The sequence below is a fragment of the Dama dama genome, chromosome 22 (assembly GCF_033118175.1).
Source record: "Dama dama isolate Ldn47 chromosome 22, ASM3311817v1, whole genome shotgun sequence".
NCBI classification, from domain to species: domain Eukaryota; kingdom Metazoa; phylum Chordata; class Mammalia; order Artiodactyla; family Cervidae; genus Dama; species Dama dama.
The window spans coordinates 25,810,745-25,838,162 of record NC_083702.1 but is presented as its reverse complement, the minus strand read 5'-3'; the positions used below and the strand labels follow the sequence as shown (position 1 = coordinate 25,838,162).

At 39.2% G+C, this 27,418-nt stretch overlaps 1 protein-coding gene and 1 non-coding gene across 3 annotated transcripts; both read right to left on the bottom strand.

Moving 5' to 3' along the window:
• Window positions 1-5,691: 5,691 nt before the first annotated feature.
• Window positions 5,692-25,344, bottom strand: STRAP (serine/threonine kinase receptor associated protein). 2 transcript variants are annotated; one of them, XM_061125082.1, is made up of 10 exons: window positions 24,908-25,344; window positions 24,034-24,169; window positions 16,400-16,481; window positions 15,523-15,595; window positions 13,538-13,634; window positions 12,752-12,889; window positions 9,059-9,195; window positions 7,405-7,554; window positions 6,961-7,026; window positions 5,692-6,260 (listed from the first exon to the last, which is right to left on the bottom strand). In XM_061125082.1, exons 1-10 carry the CDS (start codon window positions 25,017-25,019, stop codon window positions 6,199-6,201), a joined length of 1,053 nt encoding a protein of 350 aa, XP_060981065.1. In that variant the 5' UTR covers window positions 25,020-25,344; the 3' UTR covers window positions 5,692-6,198. The 2 variants fall into 2 exon arrangements, with proteins under 2 accessions (XP_060981065.1, XP_060981066.1); XM_061125083.1 differs by having other exon boundaries at window positions 6,961-7,023.
• On the bottom strand, window positions 13,928-14,111 carry LOC133044093 (small nucleolar RNA SNORA23). The gene has a single exon (XR_009689840.1). It is a non-coding gene; the product is annotated as a small nucleolar RNA SNORA23 (small nucleolar RNA).
• Window positions 25,345-27,418: the final 2,074 nt, after the last annotated feature.

Here is a 27,418-nt window from a genome sequence, read left to right as displayed (position 1 = left end):
TAAGTGCTTCCTACAAGTTAAGCCCCTCCATCAATTATTTGATCTCTTCCCCCCTAGGCAAATCTATGTGTGAAAACTGTCATCTCCTTTTATAGGTAAAGAAACTGAGGCTCAAAGAGATTAGTCTATAAGTGCTAGAGGATGATTCAAACCCAGGCAGTATAACTCACAGACACATACTTACTGTTCCTACTATTTCTCTGAAGCCAAACTCATTAGACAAGTCATTTAACCTCCAAAATGAAGCTTCCCATATGCATAATGGAGATATTACCTATCTCATGGCTTTATTGGAGAAATTAAAAAATAACAGTATTTTAAAACCAAGCAAAAAATCTAACATAAGTCACTTAATAAATACTATTTCCACACACATCTGTAAACTCAAAGCAGTTATTTTCCACTTGACCAAGTTCTATTCTCTCATTAATTACATAAAGTAGTTCAGCCTATAAAGTACTGTTACTGTCCATTAGCTATCATTTAGATGCATACTTTGGCCTTGTTTACTCAAGTAAATTTGTTAGATGTCTCATTTGTTTCTTCAGGAACTCTATTGATTTTAAACTCACACTTGTCTAGGTGATACTATGTCACACTGGCAATTGTGCATTCTTATAGCTCAGCAAAGCTAGGCCTACCTGAGAATGTTTGTGTTCCAGTAATTCTTTTCCTTCAGGAATGCCCCCCGGGGTGCCGTAACATATAGTAATCCAACAGAACCACTGTCTGAAAATATTCAGGTGTAGAACATAAGGTTCCTACTAAAGAAATATTTTCCCTTGGTCTGCATTTTCAGTTCCCCATTTTATTGTTGCTCTGTCCTGAAAAGTTACATCCATTTGCCTCCACCTTGGTCTGAAAGAGGAACAGGCAGCTAAGTTAATAATTCCACTGAATTTGAACTGTTAAAAAATGTAATCTGTAAGTTATTAGGGTACATCTTTACTATTTCATAGCCATTAAAATGAATGTGTTGGGACTACCCTGGCAGTCCAGTGGGTAAGACTGAGTTTTCAATGCAAAGGCCTCCGGTTCCAGTCCTGGTCAGAGAACTAAGATAACACATACTGTGTGGCCAAAATAATAATAATAATAATAATAATGTGTTTAATTTTATTTACTGACATGAAATATTCTTGAGAATTGACTGTACTCAATCCTAGTTTCTTAGGAAAAAACCTCTAAATGACACTAAAACTGAGAAGCAATGATGCATAGGGTAAATTATTAAAAATTAGGCAGGATTTGAGTTATAGTGAGATTAGGATGTGGAGAGGAAGCTGCAGAGGAAGAATGAATGGGAAGCAGAGTGGAGATGGGGAGACTTATCACAGGAGCAGAAATCCTTGTAGGTGATTGAATCTCAGGTCAGCTGAAGCTATAAGTGAATTCACTGGAGAGAGGCATGTGCTTTGGGTAGGTGCCTGCCATATCTGACTTTCAGTGGGGAGAAAGGTCTGCTCCATGGGGGATAGGTGAAAAATCATCTCCCTGGTCTGGTGCGATTTGATGCTTGTTTAGGGACTTATTTCAACATCTACGAGAACACTTCCAATATACCAGCCACCTTTCTAAGCAAAGCAGTATTGGTGAAGACAAAAAATAGACAAGATTATTTCAGATAGCAGGAAGATTAAATAGGACAAAATAGCAAGTGACAAGGACTTGACACCTGAATCACAAGAAAGGGCCAGCCATGCAAATATTTAAATAAGAGTGGCCCAAGTAGCAGAAATAGCAAGCAAGCCAAGTCAAAAGCCTTGTGAGGGACTTCCCTGGTGGTCCAGTAGTTAAGACTTCACCATCCAATGTAGGGGATGCAGGTTCGATTAATGGTTGGGGAGCTAAGATTCCACATGCCTTGTGGTAAAAAAATCAAAACATAAAACAGAAGCAATATTGTAACATATACGATAAAGATTTTAAAAATGATCCAACATCAAAAACAAAAATCTTAAAAAAAAAAAAAAAAAAAGATGTTGAGAATTGAAGCCATGATGGCTAAAGGAAGTACAAACAAGGGGAAAAATGAAGTCACAGATGGCAGTAGTCAGAAAATAGTGAAAATATGGTATAATAGGAAGATACTGTGGATTTAAACAAGACAGTCACTCAGCCTCTTCAAACCCTCAAGTGATTAGCTTTCCTATGCAGAGGACGGATGGGATGAAGGTGAGGTGAGGGAGCAGGGATAAAAGGGGAACAGTTATGCACTAGAATAGTCCACATGGGAACAGCCTGGCCTAGGGTGGTGACTGTAGAGATGAGTCAAGTACAGACTCAGAAGAACCCACAGGACTTACACAGAGACTAAAAACAGGGGAAGAGAACAGACTCAAGGACTTTATGTCTTTCAGCTTGAAGAAGTATTAGGCAGTGCCCATGAGTGGAATGAGTAACAGGCTGAGGGGAAATAGGTTTGGTTGAGAAATTAAGATTTGTTTTCCACAGGTAAACCTGAGATGCTTACTAACAGTTACAGTGGAGCAGCAACTGTGATATTAAATTCTGGCGCTCAGGGCTGCAGGCGGGATATAGGAATTTGAAAGGTTTCGGAAGATACTGAATCCTACATTTTCTCTTTGGAGACCAGAGCTAGAAAGTACAGACCAGACCTGAGGTCAAGCATAAAAGGAGGAGCTGGCAGATACAGAAGCAGTCAAAAAGATGTAAGGAATATCAGAAGTGTGATAGAAGTTTCATAAAGTAAAAAAAAAAAACAAAAAACTTCAAAAACAAGGAAGTAAGACAATTGAATGTTGCTAAAGTTAAGCTATGGGGGCTTCCCAGGTGGCTCAGTGGTAAAGAATCTGCCTGCCAATGCAGGAGATGCGGGTTCAATCCCTGGGTTGGGAAGATCCCCTGGAGAAGGAAATGGCAACCCATTCCAGTATTCTTGCCTGGGAAATCCCATGGACAGAGGAGCCTGGAGGGCGGCAGCCCATGGGGTCAACAGAGTCTGACATTGACTATGTCTAAATTGCAGCAGCAAAGCTTTCATTAAGATCAAAACAGAAAGTAACCACTGGGTTAGAAACACACAGGACACTGGAGGCTTTGACAGATACAATTTTAAAATACAAACTTGAACTTTTTGCTAAAATAAATTCTACTACAGGGTTCCACCATTATAAAGTGTGGTAAGCAGAGTAATGGCCCACTAAAGATGTCCATATCCTAACCTCTGAACTTTCGAATGTTTCTTACATGCCAAAAGGGACTTTGCAGCTGGGATTAAGAATCTTGAACTGACTTGGGTCCAATGTAATCACAAATGTCTTTGACATGAAAGAGGGTTGCAGGAGACTCAGAGATTTGAAGATGCTACGTTGTCGGCTTTGACGATGGAGGAAAGGACCATGAACCAAGCAATGCCGGGGGCCTCTGGAAGCTGGAAAAAGTAAGGAGACAGATTCTCTCCTACCAGAAGGAATGCAGTTCTGCCAACACCAGCTCAGTGAGACTCATTTCAACCTTCTGACGGCCTGGACCGTCGGGTGAGTTTGTGTTGTTTCAAGCCATAAACCTGTGATGTTTGTTACAGCAATAGAAAACTAAGACACAAAGGATACCGAACACCTTCTGTTCCCACAGCCTGTCAGGTGCTTTGTATACTTAGTATGTGCAAGGCCGCCAAGAAACACAAGGGTACCCCTCAGAGCTAAACTAGACAAGTTCCCTAAAGACATATCCTCTGCTGCTCAAACAAAAGTAGCTAATGATCAACTCAATTTGGCAAAAGCCGAAACCTAAAATGACTTAACTGGATGATCAGAATCTAATAACCTAAGAACTTGACAATTAATACAATGCAATCAACCAGAGACCTGACCAACATGAACACTGTAATTACACAACTATAAGCTATGGTATGACAAGAGTTCCATGGCCCGAAATTCAACTTAAAACTTTTAATTGGAGGATACTGGCTTTATAATGTTGTGTTCGTTTCTGCCATGCATTCATCAGTCACAAGTATACACATGTCCCCTCCCTCCCACCTTCCCACGCCACCCCTCTAGGTCATCAGAGGACAGGAGAGCTGAGCTCCCTGAACTACACAGGAACTTCCCACTCTCTCCTTTACACATGGTAACGTGTTTCCATGCTACTCTGTCAGTTCACCCCACCCTCTCCTTCCCCTATAGCATCCACAAGTTTGTTCCCTGTCTGGTCTCTATTCCTGCCCTACAAATAGTTTCATCAGCACCATTCTTCTAGATTCCATATATATGCATTAATATATATATTTTCTTACTTCACTCTGTATGTAACAGGCTCTAGGTTCATCTATTTCACTAGCACTGACTCAAATTCATTCCTTCTTATGGCTGAGTAATATTCCATTGCATGTATGTACAGCTACTTTTTCTTGATCTATTCATCTGTTGATGGACACCTAGGTTGCTTCCATGCTTAAACTTTTAGAGATTTCAAGCTATCTGCCACCCAGGGATGGTGTTAAGTATGCATTTATATAGGGTCTTTAGAGCTTTAGGAAACCTAAGTAGAAATTCTCTTTGGTCACAAACTTCATAAATTACCATGCAATTTCAAAGTTTCAATCTGGTGCATATAAAGCTCAACTTTATTTACAGTAGGTCAGAGTATGATTAGAATCTGTGGTACAATGAGAATACTGCTGCTGCAAAGATCAGGCATGTGGCAAGCTGACAAGAAAATACAACACCCCCTCAGGTGACCACATGTGGACCATCAGTTGACTCTCCGCCAACACCCCTCTCGGCCCGCTAAGGCAGTCACAGCCTATTGTGCTTTCTCAAAGACTTATTTTTGGGTTGGTTATTTCTTTTAAGAAAAGTTATCAAGGATCGTCCACCAGATAAATAAGGAGAGAAAAAGCAATTTGGCAGAGATATTCATTTGCCTGAGGTATTTCCAAACAAGTTCAGTATTCCTCCCATATTATTAAAAAATAAATGTATCACAAATCTAAACTGAGTTGATCCATTTTATTAGAAGGGTGGTAAGAGGGCTTCTTGAGTACCACCTGAACTTAAAATGGTAGTGAAACACAGTGCAGGACTAAAATTAACCCCATTCTTATAAAATCTCTTCTGTGTATATACACACAAAGGTATACTAATGCGCAATGATCAATTTTAATAGATTTTAGGGGCTAGTGGGATTTTGCGTGATTTTTCTGCTATCTTTCTGCTAATTCTGAACTTTTTTTTCCTTATAACAAGTATCTATCATTTAAATAAGTCATTTTTTTTCCTGAAAGTTTTCTTAAAAGGCAGTTCAAGCATTTCTGTCCAATCTAGGAGGGAGAAAGGTATATAAAACTCTACCAAAGCACATGAAGACTTAAAAAATTCAGTACAAGTAACTGAATTTCAATGTCAGGAAGCAATTTCTGTTCACTACAGATTCTTTAACTGGGTGGTCTCTTGATATGATATAGAGAAACTTTCTGGCCATTTCCATTTATAAAACTACAATCTATGGGGTCTTCCCCAGGGGTCCAGTGGCTAAGACTCCACACTCCCAATGCAGGGGGCCCGGGTTCAATTCCGGGTCAGGAAACTAGATCCCATGTGCTTCAACTAGGAGCCTGCATTTGCAACTGAAAAAATGATCCCAAGTGCCACAGCCAAGACCCAGCACAGCCAAAACATCCCAACTACTCAAATCTATCCGTTTCCCCAAGAAACACACACAGCATTGTTTTAGAGCCATTTTATTGAGACAACTAAAAACAATTATATGTTCAGAAGCAGTGTACAATAAGAGAAATCAAACTGTTACTTTATCATGTATTCCCTCTTCTTTATAACTAAAGCAAAAAAAATAAACCAAAAACCAGCTTTCTGCTTTTAAGGGAAAAGTCAGAAAAATAGGCCAATATATTTTCCCTCTTCATAATAACATAAACAGCTACAAGAAATCTAATTGTAATAAGAGAAATTGGATGTTGGCTTACACATACTCATTAAAAAGACAACAGACCATCACACTGTAAGAGCATAACTCCATCAGCCTCTGGCTGATACTCTTGTGTTCTCACTCATAGGTATCACCAAGTAGGTTAGTTCCAGCACTGGAGCTAATTCGTATTCCTCATTATATACTGCTCACGTTGCTTTCAGCAGAGAGTAACTGGAGGCTGACGCTTTTCTCTGCTTGCTTTAGTCCGTAAGTTGTGCACTGTCTGCGGCATGTGCCTGACGCTCAGGCCTTCACTTCAGGAGTTGAACTGTAGATGGAGTCTGAATTCTCTGCAGCAATTTCTTCTACAATTCCAAAACAGAAAGTCACGTTAGTCGACTTAAGGGAGGAAAGAAGCCACTCTATATTTCTGTGAGATTAAGGAAAGAATGAAAAAGTCTTTCAAGCATGCTGGTGAGGGGAGGCAAGAGAGCACATGCCACAGACGAGAACCCAGGCCGCTAAGAAGCAAGGAGCAGAGAATGGACCATTTCCCATCAAGCTCTTCCACTCCAGGGGGCTCTCTTTGGGGCTACATTTTCAGTGACTTCAACTGTCTAGTAAACACTGAATTAAAGTCAGATTTTTGAAGATGTGGCTCCCTCCTTTATTGATTTGAATTTCAATCAATATTATATTTGATCAGAGCACATTACAATTTGTAATTCTATATTTGGGAAAGAGCACTTGGTGCTTAACAAGTGTTATGTAAAAATTACAACTGCAACAGTCTATTTTAGCATATGCCTCCTAAGTCAAACTCTAAGTCCTTTAAGAGTAACCATATCAGTCACCTCCATGATACATCTCCGTGGCTAGTACCATGAAGTAGGTATTTAAAATGATTTATCTTTTATGTATTCATATGTATATATAAATATACATATATTTAAACTTCCTCTTATTTAAGTATGCTTATACTGAATAGATTTTTGTCAATGAGTTAACTAACACTTCAGTTTTCCATTCTCCAGGACCCTACAGAAGTTAACTGCTAGTATTTACCTAGCTCCTCTTCTGCTGTCTCTGGAAAATTGATCTTGGGCTTTGCCAGCTCACCACTATCTTCTTCTATGAAAAGAAAAGCAATGATGATTACATGAATTACAATGTCATGAGCAAGTTCTAGTATTTTAACAATTAAGAAGAGTACACCAAGACTATGGCAAGCAATAAACTACAAAACACCTTAATAACTGTAATTCTAAAATAGTATATCTTTCAGATTCATACTTTTAGATCCAAACTATAACTACTTGGGATCAATAACAGTATTTTTATTAACATGTCTACTTTATTAGTAAGGATCAATAAGTAGTGTTATTCAGAGATTAATGGATGATTTATTCATCAGGCTACTCTTTGCTTAAACCTTATTCCATAGAAGACAGAAACAGAGACAGAATCAATGATGAAAAATGATACAAAATTATGAATAAAAATTCTCACCAGGGAGCACACACTTCCAAAGGCCATATGTTTTTCCTACCACAGTTTGCCACAGTCTCAATGTTCCATCTTCAGAACCACTGGCATAGAGTTCTCCATCAGGACTAAACCTCACACAGTGAATAGGACCAAAGTGTCCTTTGTAGGATTCTGAGAAAGAGAAGGGTATTAGATAATTTAATACTTAAACAGGACATTAAGTCTTGATACACTAGAGAGGATGTGAAATTCTGAGGGCAAAGTCAAAAAACTATACCGAACTAAAACTAAAGTGATTCTCATCATAAAAAAACAAAACAAAACAAAAAACAAGACTTCATATTCCAATCAAGATAAAGGAGACTTCCATGATAGTCCAGTGCTTAAGAATCCTGCCTGAGAAAAGCAGAGGATGTGGGTTTGATGCCTGGTCCGGGAAGATTCCACATGCAGTGGGGCAACTAAGCTTGTGTGTCTCAATTACTGAGCCAAAGCCCTAGGGCCCACAAGCCGCAACTACTGAGATCATATTCTGCAAGAAGAGAGACCAGTATGAGAAGCCCAAGCACCACAACCAGAGAAGAGCCCCTGCTTGTCACAATTAGATGAAAAGCCTGCACACAGCACAGCCAAAAACAATGAATTTTAAAAAGACATCTAGAAATCTCTTTTAAAACAAACAAGAAAAAAGATAAAGAAAGGGAGGTAAATGACACCCTACCTTCAAGTCTACGGAAAGCAAGTCTAAAGCCTATCAGTTCAATCCCCATTTTCAAATCCTCAACTCACTATTTACCAGGGAAGCAATTCTTACTATGCCTACAGAGAACCACCAGATGGAGCTCTTTTACACACTCTGCCTCTCATACTCTCGTAGCAGACAAGCTGGAGTCCACTAGTAATTCGATCACACAGAGTAAGAAGATAAAGGATCAATACTGATCCTATATAGAGTTTAATGAGAAAATGTACACATTAGTAGTGGTGTTATTCTGTCTAAGGCATATCCTTATTTCCGGACTTTCTTCACTTACTTTCTAATGCTTCCTCACCTTACCAGTTTTCAAAACTTGTTTACTAATGTTCTTTTTCTGTCTCCATGTCCACTCAACTCAAAGACATTCATGCACTAGCTTCTCCCAGGGAATATCATGCCTGTGTTATTATGAATATAAAAAATTATCATAAGAGTAGAAAGAAGTTGAGATTTTGAAATAAGAATATCTGCATCCAAGGTTCTGTATTCACTAATTGTAACCTCAGATACCCCACAAATAATTTACTTTCTCTCCTTCAGAGAATAAAACATGTGGCCAAAATATTCTAAAACTTGAAAAGTGACATTAAATAAAAACAATGGGAAAGATTCTCTATTTAAGTCACTTAATATTCAACCAATAAATTATGAACACTGAACAATTAAAATAGATTCTATTTAGTGTATTCACTGAGATTCCATTTACCCAACACAATCCATCAGTTTTCCCGAACAAAACGAAATTGTGTTTTATTCTGTGTGCAATTCTAACAAGCTTAAGTTCATTGGACTGTAAAGCAGGATTGCCAGAAAGCAAGTAGGAGCTAAAAAAATGGCTAACTGAGGTGTTAATCACTGAAACCTAACCTTTGACCAAGGTACCTACATAATCTTAAGGAAAAAAAAAAGACAACTTACCTAATTCTTCTCCACTATTATAATCATACTTATAAAGTTTAAAATCTTCACCACCTGCAACAAGAAATTCTTTCTCAGGATGAAGAGATGCAGAATTGATGGTTGCAGGAGCTTCAAAGGATTTAATTGGATCCAAACTAAAAAAAAATTAAATAATATTTATAAGTTTTGAATATTTCATAAATAATATGAGGAAATAATGTTACATTTAAAATGTTCCTAAATTCTAAAACTTAAGGACTAATCCAATATCCATTTAGTCAAACATCCTGACATATGTGAGGAGGACAGAGGAGCATGGCAGGCTACAGTCCACAGGGTCACAGAGTCAAACACGGAGCAGTGACTGAACAACAAAGTGCTGCTAAAAAAAAAAAAAAAGCCCTCTAGGTGTGGAAAAAAGGGAACCCTTATACACTGTTGGTGGGAATTTAAGTTGGTACAGCCATTATGGAGAACAGTATGGAGGTTCCTCAAAAAGCTAAAAATACAGTTGCCATTATCATCCAGCAATCCCACTCCTGGGCATGTATCCACACAAAACTATAATTCAAAAAGACACAGGCATCCCTATGTTCATAGCATCACTGTTTACAACAGCCAAGACCTGGAAACTAAATGGCCACTGACAGATGGATGGATAATGAAGATGTGGTACATAAATACAAAATACTACTCAACCATAAAAATGAATAATGTCACTTGCAGCGACATAGGGGAACTAGAGATTATTATACTAAGTGAAGTCAGAAAGAGAAAGACAAATGCCATAAGATATCACATATGTGGAACCTAAAATATGACACAAATGAACTTATCTACAAAACAGACTCACAGACAGGGAATGGACCGGTGGTTGCCATGGGGGCTGGGGGATGGGGCAGGGAGAGTGGGAGTCTGGAGTTAGCAGATGCAAATTATTATACAGAGAATGGGTCAACTAGGCCCTACTGTAGAGCAGAGGGAAATATATTCAATATCCTGTGATAAATCTTTAACGGAAAAGAATATAAAAAAGAATGTGTACGTATGACTCAATCACTTTGCTGCACAGCAGAAATTAAATCTTATAAATCAATTATAATTTTTAAAAGAGGAAAAACACCAAACAAAAACACATCTAAATAATATTAGGGAAAAAAAAACCAGAAGGCTACTATGCCCAAGTGAAATGCATCCCCAAAATACACAGCCCCTTCCATAGAGGGATATCCATTTTGTGCAGTGAATGCCTTCCTGGAAATGATTAGGTTGGCTAATGAAAACAGTATGGCTAATATACTAGGATTTTTGCTTTGAAAAAAAAATTTAATTCTGCATTGTTTAATTTTTCCAGGACAAACATGCATTATCTTTGTAAACAGAAGTTTTTACAGCAAGTAATTAATATAAAGGAGTATTTGTATATTATTTTTCAGTTGCTGAGAACTTTTAAGTTTCTGCAAAGGAAAAAGCTTTAATGCTGTGAAACATAAAACTGCTCAAAATGGCTCAGTTTTATCTATCAGGCTATAAAATAATTACTAAATCTGAGACTAGAGCTACATAATAAAAATCAATGCATAACAATAGCTTCCCCTGAATATCAATGAGTTTGGGCATCGGCTCTTTTCCAGCCTAACCCTAAAAATCCTGAAAGCCTTCCAACACAAAACATTAGAGCATTTCAGCTCCGAAACGTTGCCATCCTACTCCCATCATCACATGCTACAAAGCATGAAAATGAAAGTTAGTCATGACTTACGCAGGATCACTGAATAGCAACTTTCTGGCTTAAATGGCAGAATATTTAATAGGCCAGCAAACCTCCTCCACCACCATTTCAGGCAAGGTTCTACAGCAGGGCTGCATGCTGACCGAGTCCAGAAGCAACCAATGAACTCAGCTGCACAATTTAATGGTTTTGGGCAGTACCATTCCATTATTATCAATTCACTGTGTGTTTGTGTGTGTGTGTGAACTCTCTAGCATTCTTAATCGCTCATCTCCATCTTGATTGCCTTCTCATTTCTTCGGCCATTCAGTGAAGCTCAGCTCTGCAAGCGGCCCTTTACAGAGAAAAGGTCAGGACTGCTGGTCAGAATATAATGTGGTACATTCTTTATGGAAATCAAATAGTGGTATGTACACCAAGAACTTTAAACACTTTCCTACCCTCTGTTTTGTTTAAACTAGTTTATTCAGGGGTTCCATTTTTACTCCTCAATAGATTTTCTGTATTTCTCACATGCTTCTTCACCCATCAGTTCATTTGATTCTGGAGAGTTATTCAGTGTGGCCCTCATCTTCATAACAAGATCTGCTGACAAGTCCTGGCTTTTCTGCAATAGCTTCATTAATTTCACTTACTTCTCCTGATAGAGAACAGAGCTCACTAGTAGTTTTCACACTTTCCAAAGCACCAGCTCATCTTGTCTGTTCAACTTTGCTCCAACTTCAGGCAGACTAAACATCTCCCAAAGATTCCTGTGAAAAACTGTTGATCCCAACTATTCCAACACCATCTTCTGTTGTTATCCACTCATGTTTCTCTGTGATTTTACCCACCCGAGAGCAGTGCAGTGTGTGGGAGGCTCCTGTCCGGGGCTGGGATGGGCAGGCAGAGGCAGGCGACAAAGCTGCACGCAGGCTGCAGACTGTGCCAGCCGTGACATTCCTGACCTCTGAACTGGTAATTCTACTGACAGGATTCTCTTGTGAAGAAACATGCAAGAGATGTATCATAAATCTCACTGCAGAGTTACAACAGGGGAACTAATGTGTGACATGGTAGACTCTATAATGCCTCCCCGGTGGCTCATATGGTAAATAATCCACCTGCAATTAGGGAGACCTGGGTTTGATCCCTGGGTTGGGAAGATCCCCTTGTGTAGGGAATGGCTACCCACTCCAGTATTCTGGCCTGGAAAATTCCATGAACTGTATAGTCCATGGGGTCGCAAAGAGTCAGACACAACTGAGTGACTTTCACTCACTCAGACTCTATAATAATACACCTAGTAAAAATGTTTTCAAAGAATTTTAATGGCTAAGAGTATCTTAGAATAAAAAAATGAAAATTATACTTATTAGGGTCCTAGTAACTAAAGAAAAAAACACAAACACACACACACCCCAAAGAAAAAAGACTAGCAAAAAATACAGCTACCAGTAACTTTCTGGTTCTATGGCTACAGGATTATACCCAAGTTTTTCAAAATTATATTTTCTAAATTTCCAACATAAGCACTTAATATATTTATAGTCATAAAAATTAAGTCTGCTTTTAAAAAAAATCATTAAATCTATGCCCTACTTGGAAACAGAAAGAAAAATCACTAATTTTTCTGAAATTTTAAAGTGAAATGGCAGAATCAAGATCACAGAGGTTTTAGAGTAATGAACAATATAAATTATAGCATCAGTCTAGGGATCTTTAAAGAAAAATATACATTAAAACTTGTTACGTTTTACCAATATATGTCCAAAACACCTGGAAATTAATCTGTTAATTCTTCTGATCAAAGCCTACCAAATTTTCAAAAAACTCACTATTATTAGGTATGGAAACAATTTTCCTCCATATTACCTCATATACGCCAAGATTTGCCTTTAAAAGCATTAAATACCTTAGTACATGCCTTCCAAATGTTAAGTACACTAAACTGCCCCTTTGTTACCAGGAAAGAAAATGAAGATACTTCTCAGACATACCTTACTGCACTATGAAAAGCAATAGATCGTCCATAAGTTATTACCAAAATCTCTCCCTCAGGAATGTATTCCATACTGCTAACGGACATATTAAAATTTAGAGATTTCACTTCCGTCATAGTAGCATGATCCCAAAGGCTGCATAAAAAAACAAAAGAAGGTGATATTTTCTCATTTAAGAAAAATACTTACAGTTTAAATTACACCTGCAGATTAACCAATGAAAAAATAACCACAACTGCAGTAAAACAACCTCCACTCCAATTCACGAATTACAGATGATACTGAGAAATGTGGCTTTCGCATAAAACATCAAATTATTTGGTAGCTTGTTGGTAAAGTCAAAACTAATACTGTAAATATACTTCCCAAGTGATTCTGCTATTAAGACATATCTCCTAATCTAATCAATTTCAGCATTGCTCTAAATAATGGTTCTCATACTCTATTTTTGTGAGTCTGATGATAACTATCTTTCCACAGAAAAATACAGTTCACAAAACTTTGTATAGAATTTCAGGGATATAATGGACACGCTATGGCCAGGCAGTCCATTCACCCAGGTTAAGAGCAACTGCTTATAAAGATGTCAACAGTTTTAATTGAGTCTTGTGAATCCCACTCTATGTTTATAGCAGACAGTTCTGAAAAATGTGACCCAGATGCAGCCACAGTTGTAATGTTCAGACACAATTCTTCCTACATGATAGTTACAGAAAACTTAACTATAAGCTCCAAGGTCAAACATATTTTCAAACTTTAAATTATTAAAGAATAATTACTCACCGAACAGTTTTATCATCCGCTGAAAGGATCTGCTTATCCTCACTGCACCACAAAGCTTTTTTAATACCAGAGGTGTGACCACTGATTTCCTTAGGTTCTTCAGATAAAACAATTTAAAACACAATTGTTAATAAACTTGCTATGTCTGGGCAAAAGCAGATGTTGCAGGCAATACCATTCAACACAACTTTGACTTTGGGCAAACCATTTAACCTTTTGAAGACTACACTTCATCACTGGTAAATGGGGATTAACAAGTTACTATACCTCAGAGTTTAAGAATCAAAACATTTAAAGTTGCTCCCCCTGCCCTGAACCACCACTTAAAAGAAAAAGTTACTACAGATATCTTACATTAAATTCCCCGAAGCAATCTCTATTCCCAAAGTTTTGTGTGTGGGAATTTGGAGGCTGGCCAGTGGTGGGCAGGTCCAAAGAGACAACACTAGACCAGTACTATGATCCCAACTTACTCTTTGGCTGCATGATGTTTGTGTGGATAGCAAGAGCTGAATGCAAAACACAGACAGACACTGCTATCAGACACAGATGAAAACCGTGCACACATTATAGCAGCCACCACCTGAAGTTTCTAATCTGTTGTCTGACAGAGTAAAAACTCCTCTTTCTAATGCAAGACAGTGGAAGAATCACTTTCAAAAAGCAGCTTTGAGAAAGGATAAAGAAGACAGAAGATATCTGCCTGACCCTTGAACTATCTCCTGAGCCAGAAGGTACACTGATTTGGTGAGGTCAGAGTAGTCTGCTATGTTTTAGCATAAAGTTATTAATCCCCAGATATCAAAGGAGAATAAACCATAAATGTAGTTTGTTTCCTCACCTTAGAAGTAACTTTAGAAAAGGTATCTCGAGGATAATTGCTTAATTTCCAATGTAGCTTTGACTTTGTTATAAGCTCCCAAAGCTTACTGACTTATGAATAAACTGTGCCCACAATACAAAATTTAAGAACCCAATTAGTATATAATAAGTAAATTAAAATGGTATTCAACAGTACTTTAACCTCATGAATTATTTTTCAAGTTCACATTAATCAGAATTTTTCTATTAAACTGGCAAAGATAAAGCTAGTTATCAGTGTTTGCTAGAACAGGTTGGCTATAGGTACTTTTTTATATTTCACTGGTGGCCTCTTTGGTAATAATATCTATTAATGGCTCCCAAGTATATCTCCTTTTTGTCTCAACAATTCTGTTTCTATGTAGATATTCTACAGAAATAATTGTGGAATATTTGCAACTATAAGGATGTTTAGCACAACACTGCTTATAATCTTTAAAATTTGTAAATAGCCCAAGCAGGCCATAATAGGAGATTGGTTAGTTTGCTTATCCATAGAATGGAAAGTCACACAAGTTGTTAGAAAGAATGAATAGAGTATTTAAAGACATAAAAAAAATTACTACAGATTTTAAACCTTCTTCTGAATAGCTGATACACCCATGTGGTTCAAAAATCCAAGTATGTATATACATTGAGAATTCTTACCCTTCTCACCTTCTACAGATAATAACCACTCCTTCTAACCAAAAGTTAATTAACACTATTATGTACCTTTTAAGACTTAGTGTCATAATAAAAGTCTATCAGGATAAAAATTTTTTTTAATAGTATTAAAAAAAATTCATTAAAAAAATATCTGCATTAAAAAAAAGACTGGAAAAACATGAACCCAAAACTAAAGACATTAATTAATAATCCTGGATGAGGAGACTTTCCTGGTGGTCCAGTGGTCGAGACTGCACTTCCAATACAGGGGGTGTGGGTTTGATCCCTGGTCAGGGAATAAAAGATGCCACATGACTAGGGGAGTGGGGAGTGGGGATGAACTGGATGGTGGATTAAAATTTAATTTTTTCTTTGTGACTGCGTTTTCCTAATTTGAGTACTGAACAGGAATTCCTTTAATCAGGAAAAGTTATTTAAATTAGAAGAAAACAAAACCACAAATAAATTAAAATTACCTGCTTCAGGTTTGTTCAAGTCATATATGCGTAACAGTTTATCCTGTCCCCCGGTTAACAAGTAATTACTATCCTGAAAACACATACAAGTAAAATGGTATTAGATTAACTACTTTAATAGTTATATCTCTTTGCAGCTTCTTCAACACTACATAAAATGCAAATAAAGCTCACAGATGTTACAAAGAGATGCACACAGGCCAATTATTCCTGAGAAAATACTATAAAGCATTTATCTTTCTCATAATTGCCAAATCCTGTAAGCTTCCCAGTTTAAAGGTCACACCACCAACCACATGGCTCTCAACTGGCTCTGCTCCCGCTGCCTACTGAGCAGTATGACTGTGAGGACCTCAAATTTATCCTCTCCCTTCTAAGTCACTGGGAAACATTACTTGGGTTTTTTAGATGTTTGTTGCTATTGTTGATACAAGAGTTCCAGGGTTCTTAAAAATCTCATAGGATCAACCAAGAAGAAATACAGTTGACTTAAACAACTCAGGGATTAAGGGACCCATCCTCCACATAGTGGAAGATCCATGTATCAATTATAGTCAGTCCTCTATATATGTCCCCACACTCAGTTCCTCCATATCCAAAGATTCAACCAACTGTGGACTGTGTAATACTGCAGTATTTACCACTGAAGAAAATTCATGTTAAGTGGACCTGTACAGTTCAAACCATGTTAATCAAGAGTCAACTGTAAAGGTATATAGTTTAATCTAGAGTCAAATCAAATGTAAGTCACCATATACAAAATACTCCCCCACAAAATCACACATGAACTAAATACAAACCAATCAAATATAAAACCACAGCCATATCCTATAATAACAGCAATTTAACTCCCTAAACAAACTCCACTTTCTAATACCTGCGTAAAATCCACCGTCTTGACAATGTGCTTATGAGCCAGGGTCATCAATTCATCTCCTGAGACAGCATCCCATACTTTGCTAAAACATAAAAGACAAACATATGGCAATTTTGATAATTAGTTACCAAATAAGTTAGATATTTGAGATGTTATATAAATGTATTATAAGGTAAAAATGATATAGCAATATAATTTTGACAATGGAAAAAATCAAATTTAAGTAAATAAGATCCATGAACCAGGAATCCTTACTTTCCTTTTAGCCTCTAGCCATAATATCCTTATAACATGACTGCAAATATTTTAACCAATTCAGTTTCACCTTTCCAATTTTTTTCATCTATACTCATAATACATGAGAAACAAGAGATGAAAAACAATAAATACTTTAAAAAATTTTTACAGGAGAATAAAAAGCCTTGACAAGAGATTACATGAAATTTTAAATCAAGACAGTAGAGAAAAAAATACTCTATCTCTTCCTCAAAGTTGACTTAAATTTTCAAATCCTAGACCAATTAACTTCCACACAAAGTATCAGTCTTTGATTACATAACGCTAATGTTGAGGATTTTAACTGTAGGTTTTCAAATCTCTCAATTGTAGGTTTTCCAACAAACCCATCCCAACCCAAAGTATATGTGTGGTTGTGTGTCTATACACACATATGTATATATGTGTATGCTGGGGGATAATGCTTAAATTAACAGTTCACAGAAATACTCTTAAGAAGATCCCCCAAATAAAAAAGCTTGAACAATAAAGAAGAAGAAAAAAAGTTCATTTTAGATCAGAAGAGGTGACTGAAAAATAAACAAGAAAACCTTCCACATGGGAAAAAGAAATTGTTATGAGGAACAAGCTATCCTCCATAATAATTATTCTAATAATTACATTCTAATGTAACTGACATTTATTTTTAGGACTAAAGTGAACAATGAAACAGAAAGCAAAAGAAAAATAGAGAAAGCAAGGAGTATTTTTTCTTCACTCGTTAAACATAGAATAAATGTATCAAGTATGTCACTCAAGACTCAGTGCTAGGGCACAAAAGGGAGAAAAAAAACATGATCCCAAAGTTCCTGCCTCAGTAGTGTTAGCTTTAGCAGAGAAGAAGAAAAAAAATATGTGTGTGTGTGTGTGTATTAAATAGTACTTTTAAGAAATATAATTAAGGGACTTCCCTGGTGGCCCAATGGTTAAGAATCTGCCAGGCGATGCAGGAGACATGGACTCCATCCGTGGTCGGGGAATTAAGATCCCAAAAGCCGGGGAGCAACTAAGTCAGCAAGTCACAATGAAAGATACTGCATAACACAATGAAGGTCCGGAGTGCCTCAACTAGGACCCAGCCCAATGCAGTCAAATAAATAAATTTTAAAAAAAAAAAGAGAGAAGAAATAAAAAGACAAACACACATGGATATAGAGAAAACAAACAAAAGCCACACCACCATTTATGTCAGAAAGCCCAGAAGATCTAAGCATCAAAACCAGTAGTCTTATAGAGCATGTAGAAACATCCCAGGGGAAAAAATAGAAACACTGTAGAGGAGTGTAACAGTATGTGCAACTTAAAGAAGCACGAAGCATCTAACAGGAATAAATGCTTATGATACAATATAAATCTTGGAAATCACAGACATGAGTCATGAGTGGCTGAGTAAGTATGTTCTGAGAGAAACTGTCAACTGTGAGTGGTATTATACTAACTCTCAAATATTAATTTCTCTTTGCACAGGAAACCTTTTCCACCCTCTCCCATTTCCAATTCAACTCTCTGGTCCAATCCTACTTTCCCAACCTCATTTTGGATTATTTCTCTGAATCTAGTCACATCAGATTATAAACAATCCCTCAAACAAGCTATGGCTCCTCTGTCTTTGCTCATAGGGTTCTACTTGGTCTGTATTTTTATCATCTTAGGTTTCCCTGGTGGTTCAGTGGTAAAGAAGCCATTTCCCAATGCAGGAGACAAGGGTCCAATCCCTGGGTCAGAAAGGCCCCCTGGAGAAGGAAATAGCAACCACTCCAGTATTCTTGCCTGGGAAATCCCATGGACAAAGGCATGGGGTCGCAACAAGAATTGGACACGACTCAGCAACTAAGCAGCAACAACAAACTTTACATTCTTGGCTAAACCAGTTCTCCTCATCCTCAGGGGTCATCACTAATGCTATTTTTTCACTAAACCTTCTATTTTTCTCACTTCCATCAACCATTCCTTTCTGTTCTTCCACAGAACTCAGCTTATACTGTGTTTAATTTTACTTTACTTTTAGTTTTGTCCATATGTTTACTCTTAATCACAGGGAAATCAGTGATAAGAGTTCACATAGATTAGACTGCTATAGTAACAGAAGGTATCAAAGGGCTTCCAAAGTGGCTCAGACAGTGAAGAATCTGCCTGCAATGCAGGAGACCTAGGTTCAATCCCTGGGTCAGGAAGATCTCCTGGAGAAGGGCCTGGCAAGTCACTCCAGTATTCTTGCCTAGAGAATCCCCATGGACAGAGGAACCTGGCAGGCTATAGTCCATGGGGTTGCAAAGAGTCGGACATGACTGAGCGACTAAGCACATCAAAAGTGAAGAAAATATCAAATATACTTGAAATCTGTATCCTATTCACACACTCTCAAGTCTCAAAGAAACTCTGGGCGATGTCCTTAGCGATACTAATTTCAGTCATCGTCCCCAAACTCCTCAAAATTTAATTATTCTGCTTAGATCATGTCCATTCATTGTTGCAGAGGCAACTGGAGCGACTGTACTAGTACCATCCAGAGGGCCAATGTATCTACACTCGCTTTCCTCCCACTTAGATACATTAGTAAAATCGAGTGCCACACTCCCCAACAGAGCATGTTCTAGTCACTTGTACTAACTTTGGCACATTTCCATTATTCACAATAAGAGTCCTAAAAACAGCTTAGAATCCTAAAAGGAACCTGGAATAACCTAAACTCCAGGCAAGAAACCAGTTATTAACTAGCTGGCTACAGGGATCAAATCAGAGCAGGGGAAAGGACATCCTCCATAGAGCTCCCCTGAGAGAAATGGCAGGAAGGGTCCATAAAGGAAGATGCTTAATGAAACATCATTAACAATACCCTCTCAACAGATGATCCTATAGCATTCATTTCTGTACAACTCAAGATATACCTGCCATCTTCATAAACTAGTGACACCTCTTATGTCCCCAGTTTTTTGCATGTGATCAATGCTATCTGTTCAATACTTTTCATATTCTGAGAAAGGACTCACCAGTCTCAAAAGAGTGGCTGCTTAACTTACTTCTTTAAGGCCTTAACAAAAAAATTAAGCTATTTCGGGAAAATGACTGCCTGTCTTAACATGACGGCCAAGCCATCAAAAAGGAGACAATAGCACCTTTGATTTATTGAGAACCTTATTCAGAGAAAATGTAGCTCTTTCTGTGGGCTTTTTACAAGAAGACAAAAAAAAAGGATCAGGAGATGTGATGGTAACATTAGCTCTATGAATCAAAAGACGAATTAAAAGATATAAAGAGAATGGTGTTTCAGGGACAGTTTCAGCTGACTTTTCAGCTGCCTACCCAAATTACCTTAAGATAACATTCCAAACTGACTCACAGACCAGCCCTGCTGAATATACTTTCTCTATAAGAAAAATGGGCAAAATTCTCCTTTTGATAAACATGACACCTAAAATTACACTAAGGAGCTCTTCTTTATTGGGTCAAGTTCCATAATAGCAGAGCCCATACAGGTCATTAAATGAGAATATAAAGAAAGGATGCATACATCCCCACACTTTACAGACAGACACACAACAAATGAGGGTTAAGTCTCAGCTCCCACTAACCAAGCACCTGCTATGCAACAGACACGAGGCTAGATTCAGGCACGTAAGTGGAAAAAAATCTCTCTGACTTTGCCCCCAAACCACGCTTGGCTTACATTCATTTGACAAATATGAAACAAGAGGTTTAAGAAACATCTCATGATCAAACTGAAAATACAAAGTATGGCTAGCACATGAACTCAGGCCTTGTTGTTTAGTTGCTCAGTTGTGTCTGACTCTTTTGTAACCCCATGGACTATAACCCACCAGGATCCTCTGTCCATGAGATTTCCCAGGCAAGAATACTGGAGTGGGTAGCCATTTCCTTCTCCAGGAGATTTTCCTGACCCTCAGATGGAACCTATGTCTCCTGCATAGGCAGGCAGGTTCCACTAAGTCACCAGGGAAGCCTGCTTAATGCAAATGCTTACATCTTTCCCACTACATCATGGCACCTGAAAGCCTGAAATGAAAGGGAAAAAATCCAAAAGTATTCCCTCTTGCTACGTAGATCTACTAAAACTTCCTTGCATGAAACCCAAAGGTTTCTTGGCTTTAGCCATAGATGTTCCAAAAGAACACATGATTTTGGTCTATTGGGGTGGTAGCTATCAGTGTTACCTTACACATGTTAGCATTTACATAGCTACTAGATTTCAGGTAACATTCTAAATATAAACATATCAACTCATTTAATATTCACAACGAATGAAAGTCGCTCAGTTGTGTCTGACTCTGCGACCCCATGGACTACACAGTCCATGAAATTCTCCAGGCCGGAATACTTGAGTGGGTAGTCTTTCCCTTCTCCAGGGGATCTTCCCAACCCAGGGACTGAACCCAGGTCTCCCAAATTGCGGGCAGATTCTTTACCAGCTGAGCCACAAGGGAAGCCCATTCACGATGAGAGGTAGGCACTATTGCTATTCTCACTTTTATAGATGATGAAACTGCAAAAGAGAGAGGTTAAATAAAGTTCACAAGATCACAGAGCTATTAAAGGATGGAGCCAGTGTTCAAACACAACCTGGCCCCAGCATTCATGTTTTTAATAACCCCGTGTAAACACAGACACTGAGACCTGAAATGTTAAGAAAGTCCCAAAACAACACTGAATACCTATACAGAGAAATGACCTCAAATGTATGACTTGGGTTATTAATGCTGTTAGTGACCTAAAAACAAAGATAACTGTGCCTCTGGCAGCAAGATAAAATCTTGACTACTCTTTTCAGAACTCTGTTAAGTATTTAAAGTGCTGTATTTTTCACACCTTTTTCTCTCTCCATTTCAGAGTAATTATCACATGAGCAGTAATTTCTATCTAATGCATTTCATTTCTTTCCTAAGGGCTGGCATTACAATTTGTCAAATGTGCATCAGGTCTTCACAGATTTTACAGAGATGGGTTATCATTCCTAACAAGCTTCTGTACAAGTCTCAGATCAGAGCAAGACTGTCCCATCAGGCAAGAGACGACAGAGCATTTTGCTCATGTCATTGGCACTCATGTTTGAGCCAGATAACACAGACCTGAGATTAACAGAAATGAATCTCTCCAGAAATGCAATTTAAAAGATCGTCTATTTTAATTCAAGATCTTGTTACATTTTACCCAATCAAATTTAATATAAAATATCACTTTATTAACTATTAACTTAGCAAACTGGAGACCTAGTTTCAATAATGACATTTTTAAAATCCACTTAACAAATTTCTGAAATCTCCTGGAGAAGGAAATGGCAACCCACCCCAGTATTCTTGTCTGGAGAATTCCATGGACAGGAGAACCTGGCAGGCTACGGTCCCTGGGGTCATAGATCGGACACGACTGAGCGACTAACACATACAGAGTTGTTACGGACACGACTGAGCGACTAACACATACAGAGTTGTTAATTCCAATTTTCTATCTCTGTTATGAAACCAATGACATTCTCTCCCAATGACAATGTTCCTAATGGACTCAGCAAAAAATAAACTTTGGAGAAATTGAAGGAAAAAAAAAAATAGGTTGAACTCACAGGTGACATAAATGTCTCAGAAGCAAAACCAAGATCTCTAATTCATCCATTCTTAGTTCCTCCTGCTTCAGAAACTTCCTTAAGTTATTTGTTTGACAAAGTGCTGAACAAGCCAGGCATACAAAAAAATATAAGACATGGCCCATGGCCTCAAGAAGCAACAATACATAAGTCAATAAGTACTGTAAGAGCCAGAAGTTTAACACAGCCGACAGTGTGAGCAAAAAGAGGGAATGGACACCCTCGCCTTCCAGTCCTCCACAAATCTTCCTTGTATGAGAATCACTTTTACTTCCTATTTTTCACATCCCATAATTAACAAAGGAGTCTGTCACATAAGCATGCATGCTGACCTCTAAAGCAACATTTGACATTAAAGGATTTACATAAAACCAAGTAGTTCCTTATTTTATCAGAATTGCATAGAATCACAACAGGGCAGAGCACAAACCCTTATGATGGCTAGGCATAAACATAACACATCTATTCTTTGAAGGCAAAGAAAAAAGTTCAAACTGACATTTTACCTTTTCTTACTGATCTCTCATCATCTCAAATTTAATCCCACATGAGCATGGGATTTTATCTCCCTCTATTTAAAAATTCTATTAAAAAAATTATGTATTGTAAAACTCACTCCATGGCATAGAGCTCTACAAGTTTCAACAAACATATAGTTATATATGCACCACCTCAATCAATCTGCCTTCATTTTTCACAATAAACCTAGTATGTTTAATTTGCTTAATACAAAGGCACAACAAACACATTTACAATTGCTCCTTAGTGTAAAACTGTTTAAAAAAAATTTTTTTCTTAAACACTTTCACTCTTGAGACTCTCAACTTTAACAGTCTACTGCATGTACAATAACCCTTGATGCTGTCTTCCTTAAAACATTTAAGTGTCTGCTAAGTCACAAACATTAGGAAGTAGAGGTACCAAGGTTATATAAGATATAATACACATGAGCAGACGGGAAAGTGGTCATTGGCAAGTCAGGTTAATAACATATGCAAAAGCCAAAAATCAGCGTAAGGAAGGTCCATTTGGGCAACAAAGAGTATAACCAGATTGTGGGGCACAGGGTGTGCAGTGCAGATACTGATGGTGAACTAGGATGGGCCAAAGTGTAAAGAGGCAGCAACTGAAATTTAACCTTTAGGCGGGTGATTAAAGGCTGCACATGAGAATCACCAAGAACTTCTGGCAAGGAAATTGTTGTTGGGGACTTTACCGCTCCACGCCCCCACCCCCAGATCAATATGTACATGAGTATTTTAAAAGCTTCTAATAATGTACACCCAAGGTCAGGGATCACTGACAAAGCAGAGGGAAGACAGGAAAAGCATTAGCTAGAGAAGTGACCTGATGATATTTGTGTTCAGGAAGACACCAGGGAGGCTGAACAGATGGGAAACGACTAGTGGTAGGGACCTGAACTAAGATGGCAGTGCCATAAGGAATAATGTCATCAGCAGACATTCTGCTGGTGGAATCGACAAAAATGATGATAATAATCTAGATGCAAGGGAAAAATTAAGAACAATTTAGATTTCACCCTTACACAGAATGAAGTCATTTGAGTCTCTGTGAACAGTTTGAGAACCATTTAAGAGAATGAAGCAGGTAGGATCAGGTTGGAATTCTGGTGAGATCAAACACGGGGTGTTCCATATGGAAGGCAGTGAGAATTTCACGAGTAACCTTTAACGACGTTTTGACCATTTCAGAGCACAATCCACAGAGAGCTCCGGAGGTGGCCATTTCTGGCTGCACTTACGCTGTGAAATCTGCAGCGGCTGTCGCTGCCTTGGTGGCATCTTTATTCAATGTTGCGCCCCAAACGGCACCCTTATGACCCAAAAATGTTCCAATCCAGTCTCCTGTATCTCCCTGGCGAAGCATAGGCTTACCATCTAAAAAATATTGAAGACGACATGTGACTTAGAAGTTCGGAGGACTTAAAATCTAAGACTCAAACATAAAACGATCATATTGAAAAACAAAGTGGAAATTGCTTTTGTTGTCTGAACTATTCTCACTCACTGGGGTCACTAAGGATCGTTCAGAAATAAATTCAATGAGGACCCAGCTGCACATTCTCTCGCGGAAGCATTTGTAACTAGGTGAAAAGATTGACCTGTGTCAAAACAATCTAGATTTGAGTCTTATTTTGGACAAACTTCTTAACATAAATCTCAGCTTCCATCACATACCCCCACACACAGAGCTTTCATTTGAAAGATGGAAAAAGGAAATGAAAAATTCCATAGGACAAAAGACTATTCAATGAGATAATAGGAGTGCTACGTCTTCGTAAAATAAGGCCTGGCCTAGTTGCTGCATTCTGCCAAATCCTTGAGAGATATTTGCACTGTTTGTTGGCCGGGACGTCTAAGCAAGCGCACAGTTCAGCTTCTCCAGAAATAGAAATAAGGGTAAACTGAGAAGCCTTCGTTAGGGGCATTACTTAGCAAAGCCTCTCGGCGTCAGCTGCAGGAGCCCTAACAACTATTCCTCTCCCCATCAGCCCGCCGTGGGCCCTAACCTCAAACGCTGCGAGAGCCGCAGTTCGTTCGGCAATGGGGATGCCAACCTCGTTCGCTTTCCGCCCGACCTCAGCCATCAGGGGCCCGACTAGAGGCCCCGCTCACCTTTGCAAGCGCTGATTAGAAAATAGCCATAAGGCGTGATGCCACTGAAGGCCAGATCAACCACAGGCCGCGTGTGGCCGGAGCATGTGAGCGGCGTCTGCCTCATCGCCATGGCGGCGGCGAGCCGAACAATCCGGCTGCAGAGCCGAGGGGTCGTCTAGTCTTTTCTCTTCTCTGTGGCAGCGCCTCCGGCTCCTCAAGGCCCCCGCCCCGACACTGACGCTGGGCCGGGGCACAGGAAAAGGCCAATCCTGTAGCCTGTAGTCAGGAAGGGGTTAGGGACGGGTCAGGGAGTCCGCGACGGGCGACTGACCGCCGCCGAGGGAGGGAAAGGGAGGGAGGGAGGAGAGTAGGGGAAGGGGAGAAGCGGAGAACCGGCGGCCACGACCCGTACCGTCCACACCGGTACCGGCAGGAAGTGACGACACTAATGACGCTGAGCGTCCGCCGGAAGTGGCGAAGCGGCGGGAAGGCGGATTCGCCCGGCAGAAGCTGCATACCGGCGCGAAGACGGCAGCGCGCAAGCGCGAGAGCACGCACGCTGAACGCGGCACGCTAGCCCCACGCCTGTACGCACGGCTCCTGGCGGAGTTTTTGGCCCTGGTTCAAAGTCGGGACGCGGAGCTCTCAGCTCTCACTCCAGAGCTGTGGTGGCCATGCAGTTTCCGGGCAGAGTTGCCAGGTGCGAAAGCGGGTACTGCTCGCCTGAACCTGGCGGCCTATGTGGGTTTTGCACCAAGCCGTTTAGCCGGTTGGACTGTGCTGGGTATGTTAACGTCTACCTCTCGTTGTTCCCAGCGATGACCCAAACCTGCAATCACTAGGAACTTTTTCATCCCTAACAGTTTTATAAGGCAGCTCCTCCGGGATTGTCTACAGGGCCTTTAAGTACATTCCCCAGCCACGTAACATTTCTCCATTGCTAGTATTTTAGACGGGCTCTGTGACTTTAAATACAGTTAATTTCAAATTACCTTTTTTTTTTTTTTTTTGAGGCCTTAGAAGGACTCTAGAACGGTGGTCTTCAAATTCTTTGATGAAATACATCAGTAAAGCTTGAGTTCCCATTCCCAGTATACGAATAATAATTTGTAAGTTCAGTTAAGTTTAGTTGCTCAGTCGTGCCCTGAGCAGACCCCATGGACTGTGGCACATCAGGCCAACCTGTCCATCACCAGCTCCCAGAGTTTACCCAAACTCATGTCCATTGAGTTGGTGATGTCATCCAACCGTCTCATCCTCTGTCGTCCCCTTCTGCCCTCAATCTTTCCCAGCATCAGGTTTTTTTAAAATGAGTCAGTTTTTCCCATCAGGTGGCCAAAGTATTGGAGTTTCAGCTTCAACATCAGTCCTTCCAATGAACAGTCAGGACCGATCGCCTTTAGGTTGGACTGGTTGGATCTCCTTGCAGTCCAAGGGACTCGCAAGAGTCTTCTCCAACACCACAGTTCAAAAGCATCAATTCTTTAGTGCCGAGCTTTCTTTATAGTTGATCTCTTACATCTGTACATGACTACTGGAAAAACCATAGCCTTGACTAGACAGACCTTTGCTGGCAGAGTAATGTCTCTGCTTTTTTAGTATCCTGTCTAGGTTGGTCATAACTTTCCTTCCAAGGAGTAAGAAGTGTCTCTTAATTTCATGGCTGCAGTCACCATCTGCAGTGATTTTGGAGCCCCCAAAAATAAAGTCTGCCACTGTTTCCACTGTTATTTGCCATGAAGTGATTGGACTGGCTGCCATGATCTTATTTTTCTGAATGTTGAGCTTTACGCCAACTTTTCCAGTCTCCTCTTTCACTGTCATCAAGAGGCTCTTTAGTTCTTCTTCACTTTCTGCCATAAGGGTGATGTCATCTGCATATCTGAGGTTATTGATATTTCTCCCAGCAATCTTGATTCCAGCTTGTGCTTCATCCAGCCCAGCGTTTCTCATGATGTACTCTGCATAGAAGTTAAATAAGTAGGGTGACAATATACAGCCTTAACATACTCCTTTTCCTATTTGGAACCAGTCTGTTCCATGTCCAGTTCTAACTGTTGCTTGCTGACCTGCATATAGATTTCTCAAGAGGCAGGTCAGATAGTCTGGTATTCCCATCAAAGTTACATACATGTTAGTTCACAGGCAAAACTGGAAATACTAGAATCTATAAGTGTAATAGAAACACTGGTGTTTTCTTCCGCAGGCTGCCCACTTTGTATATCCCTGCATGGTGTGACAAGGGTAACTTGAAGGATTGCTGATACAAAACCTGTTATGAGCAGGAAAAGTCCTTTCCCTGGGCAAGTTGTTTCTTTCCTTTGAAATTGGTTAGAATGTCAACCGAAACAGCAGAGATTTTTGCAGCCACTTCACTGATTTATCCTCAAGGCCGTGATGTCTTGGCACATATCAACACATATTTAATCAGCACAGATGCTCAGATGCAGGTTCCTTCTGCATCATCTTTTTGTGGTAAACATGTATCTTCATTTAGGTGTCAAGCTGATCACTTGCATGGAGACTTGA

Bases quoted from the DNA above. Each gene is read 5' to 3' on its own strand.
- STRAP (XM_061125082.1), bottom strand. From the start codon at position 25,019: ATGGCGATGAGGCAGACGCCGCTCACATGCTCCGGCCACACGCGGCCT. The intron at 13,635-15,522 runs GTAATTTTAATT...TTTTATCTGAAG, and splicing joins CTTGAACAAACCTGAAGCAG to AACCTAAGGAAATCAGTGGT. The intron at 9,196-12,751 runs GTATGTCTGAGA...ATTTTTTTTTAG, and splicing joins GCTTTTCATAGTGCAGTAAG to TTTGGATCCAATTAAATCCT.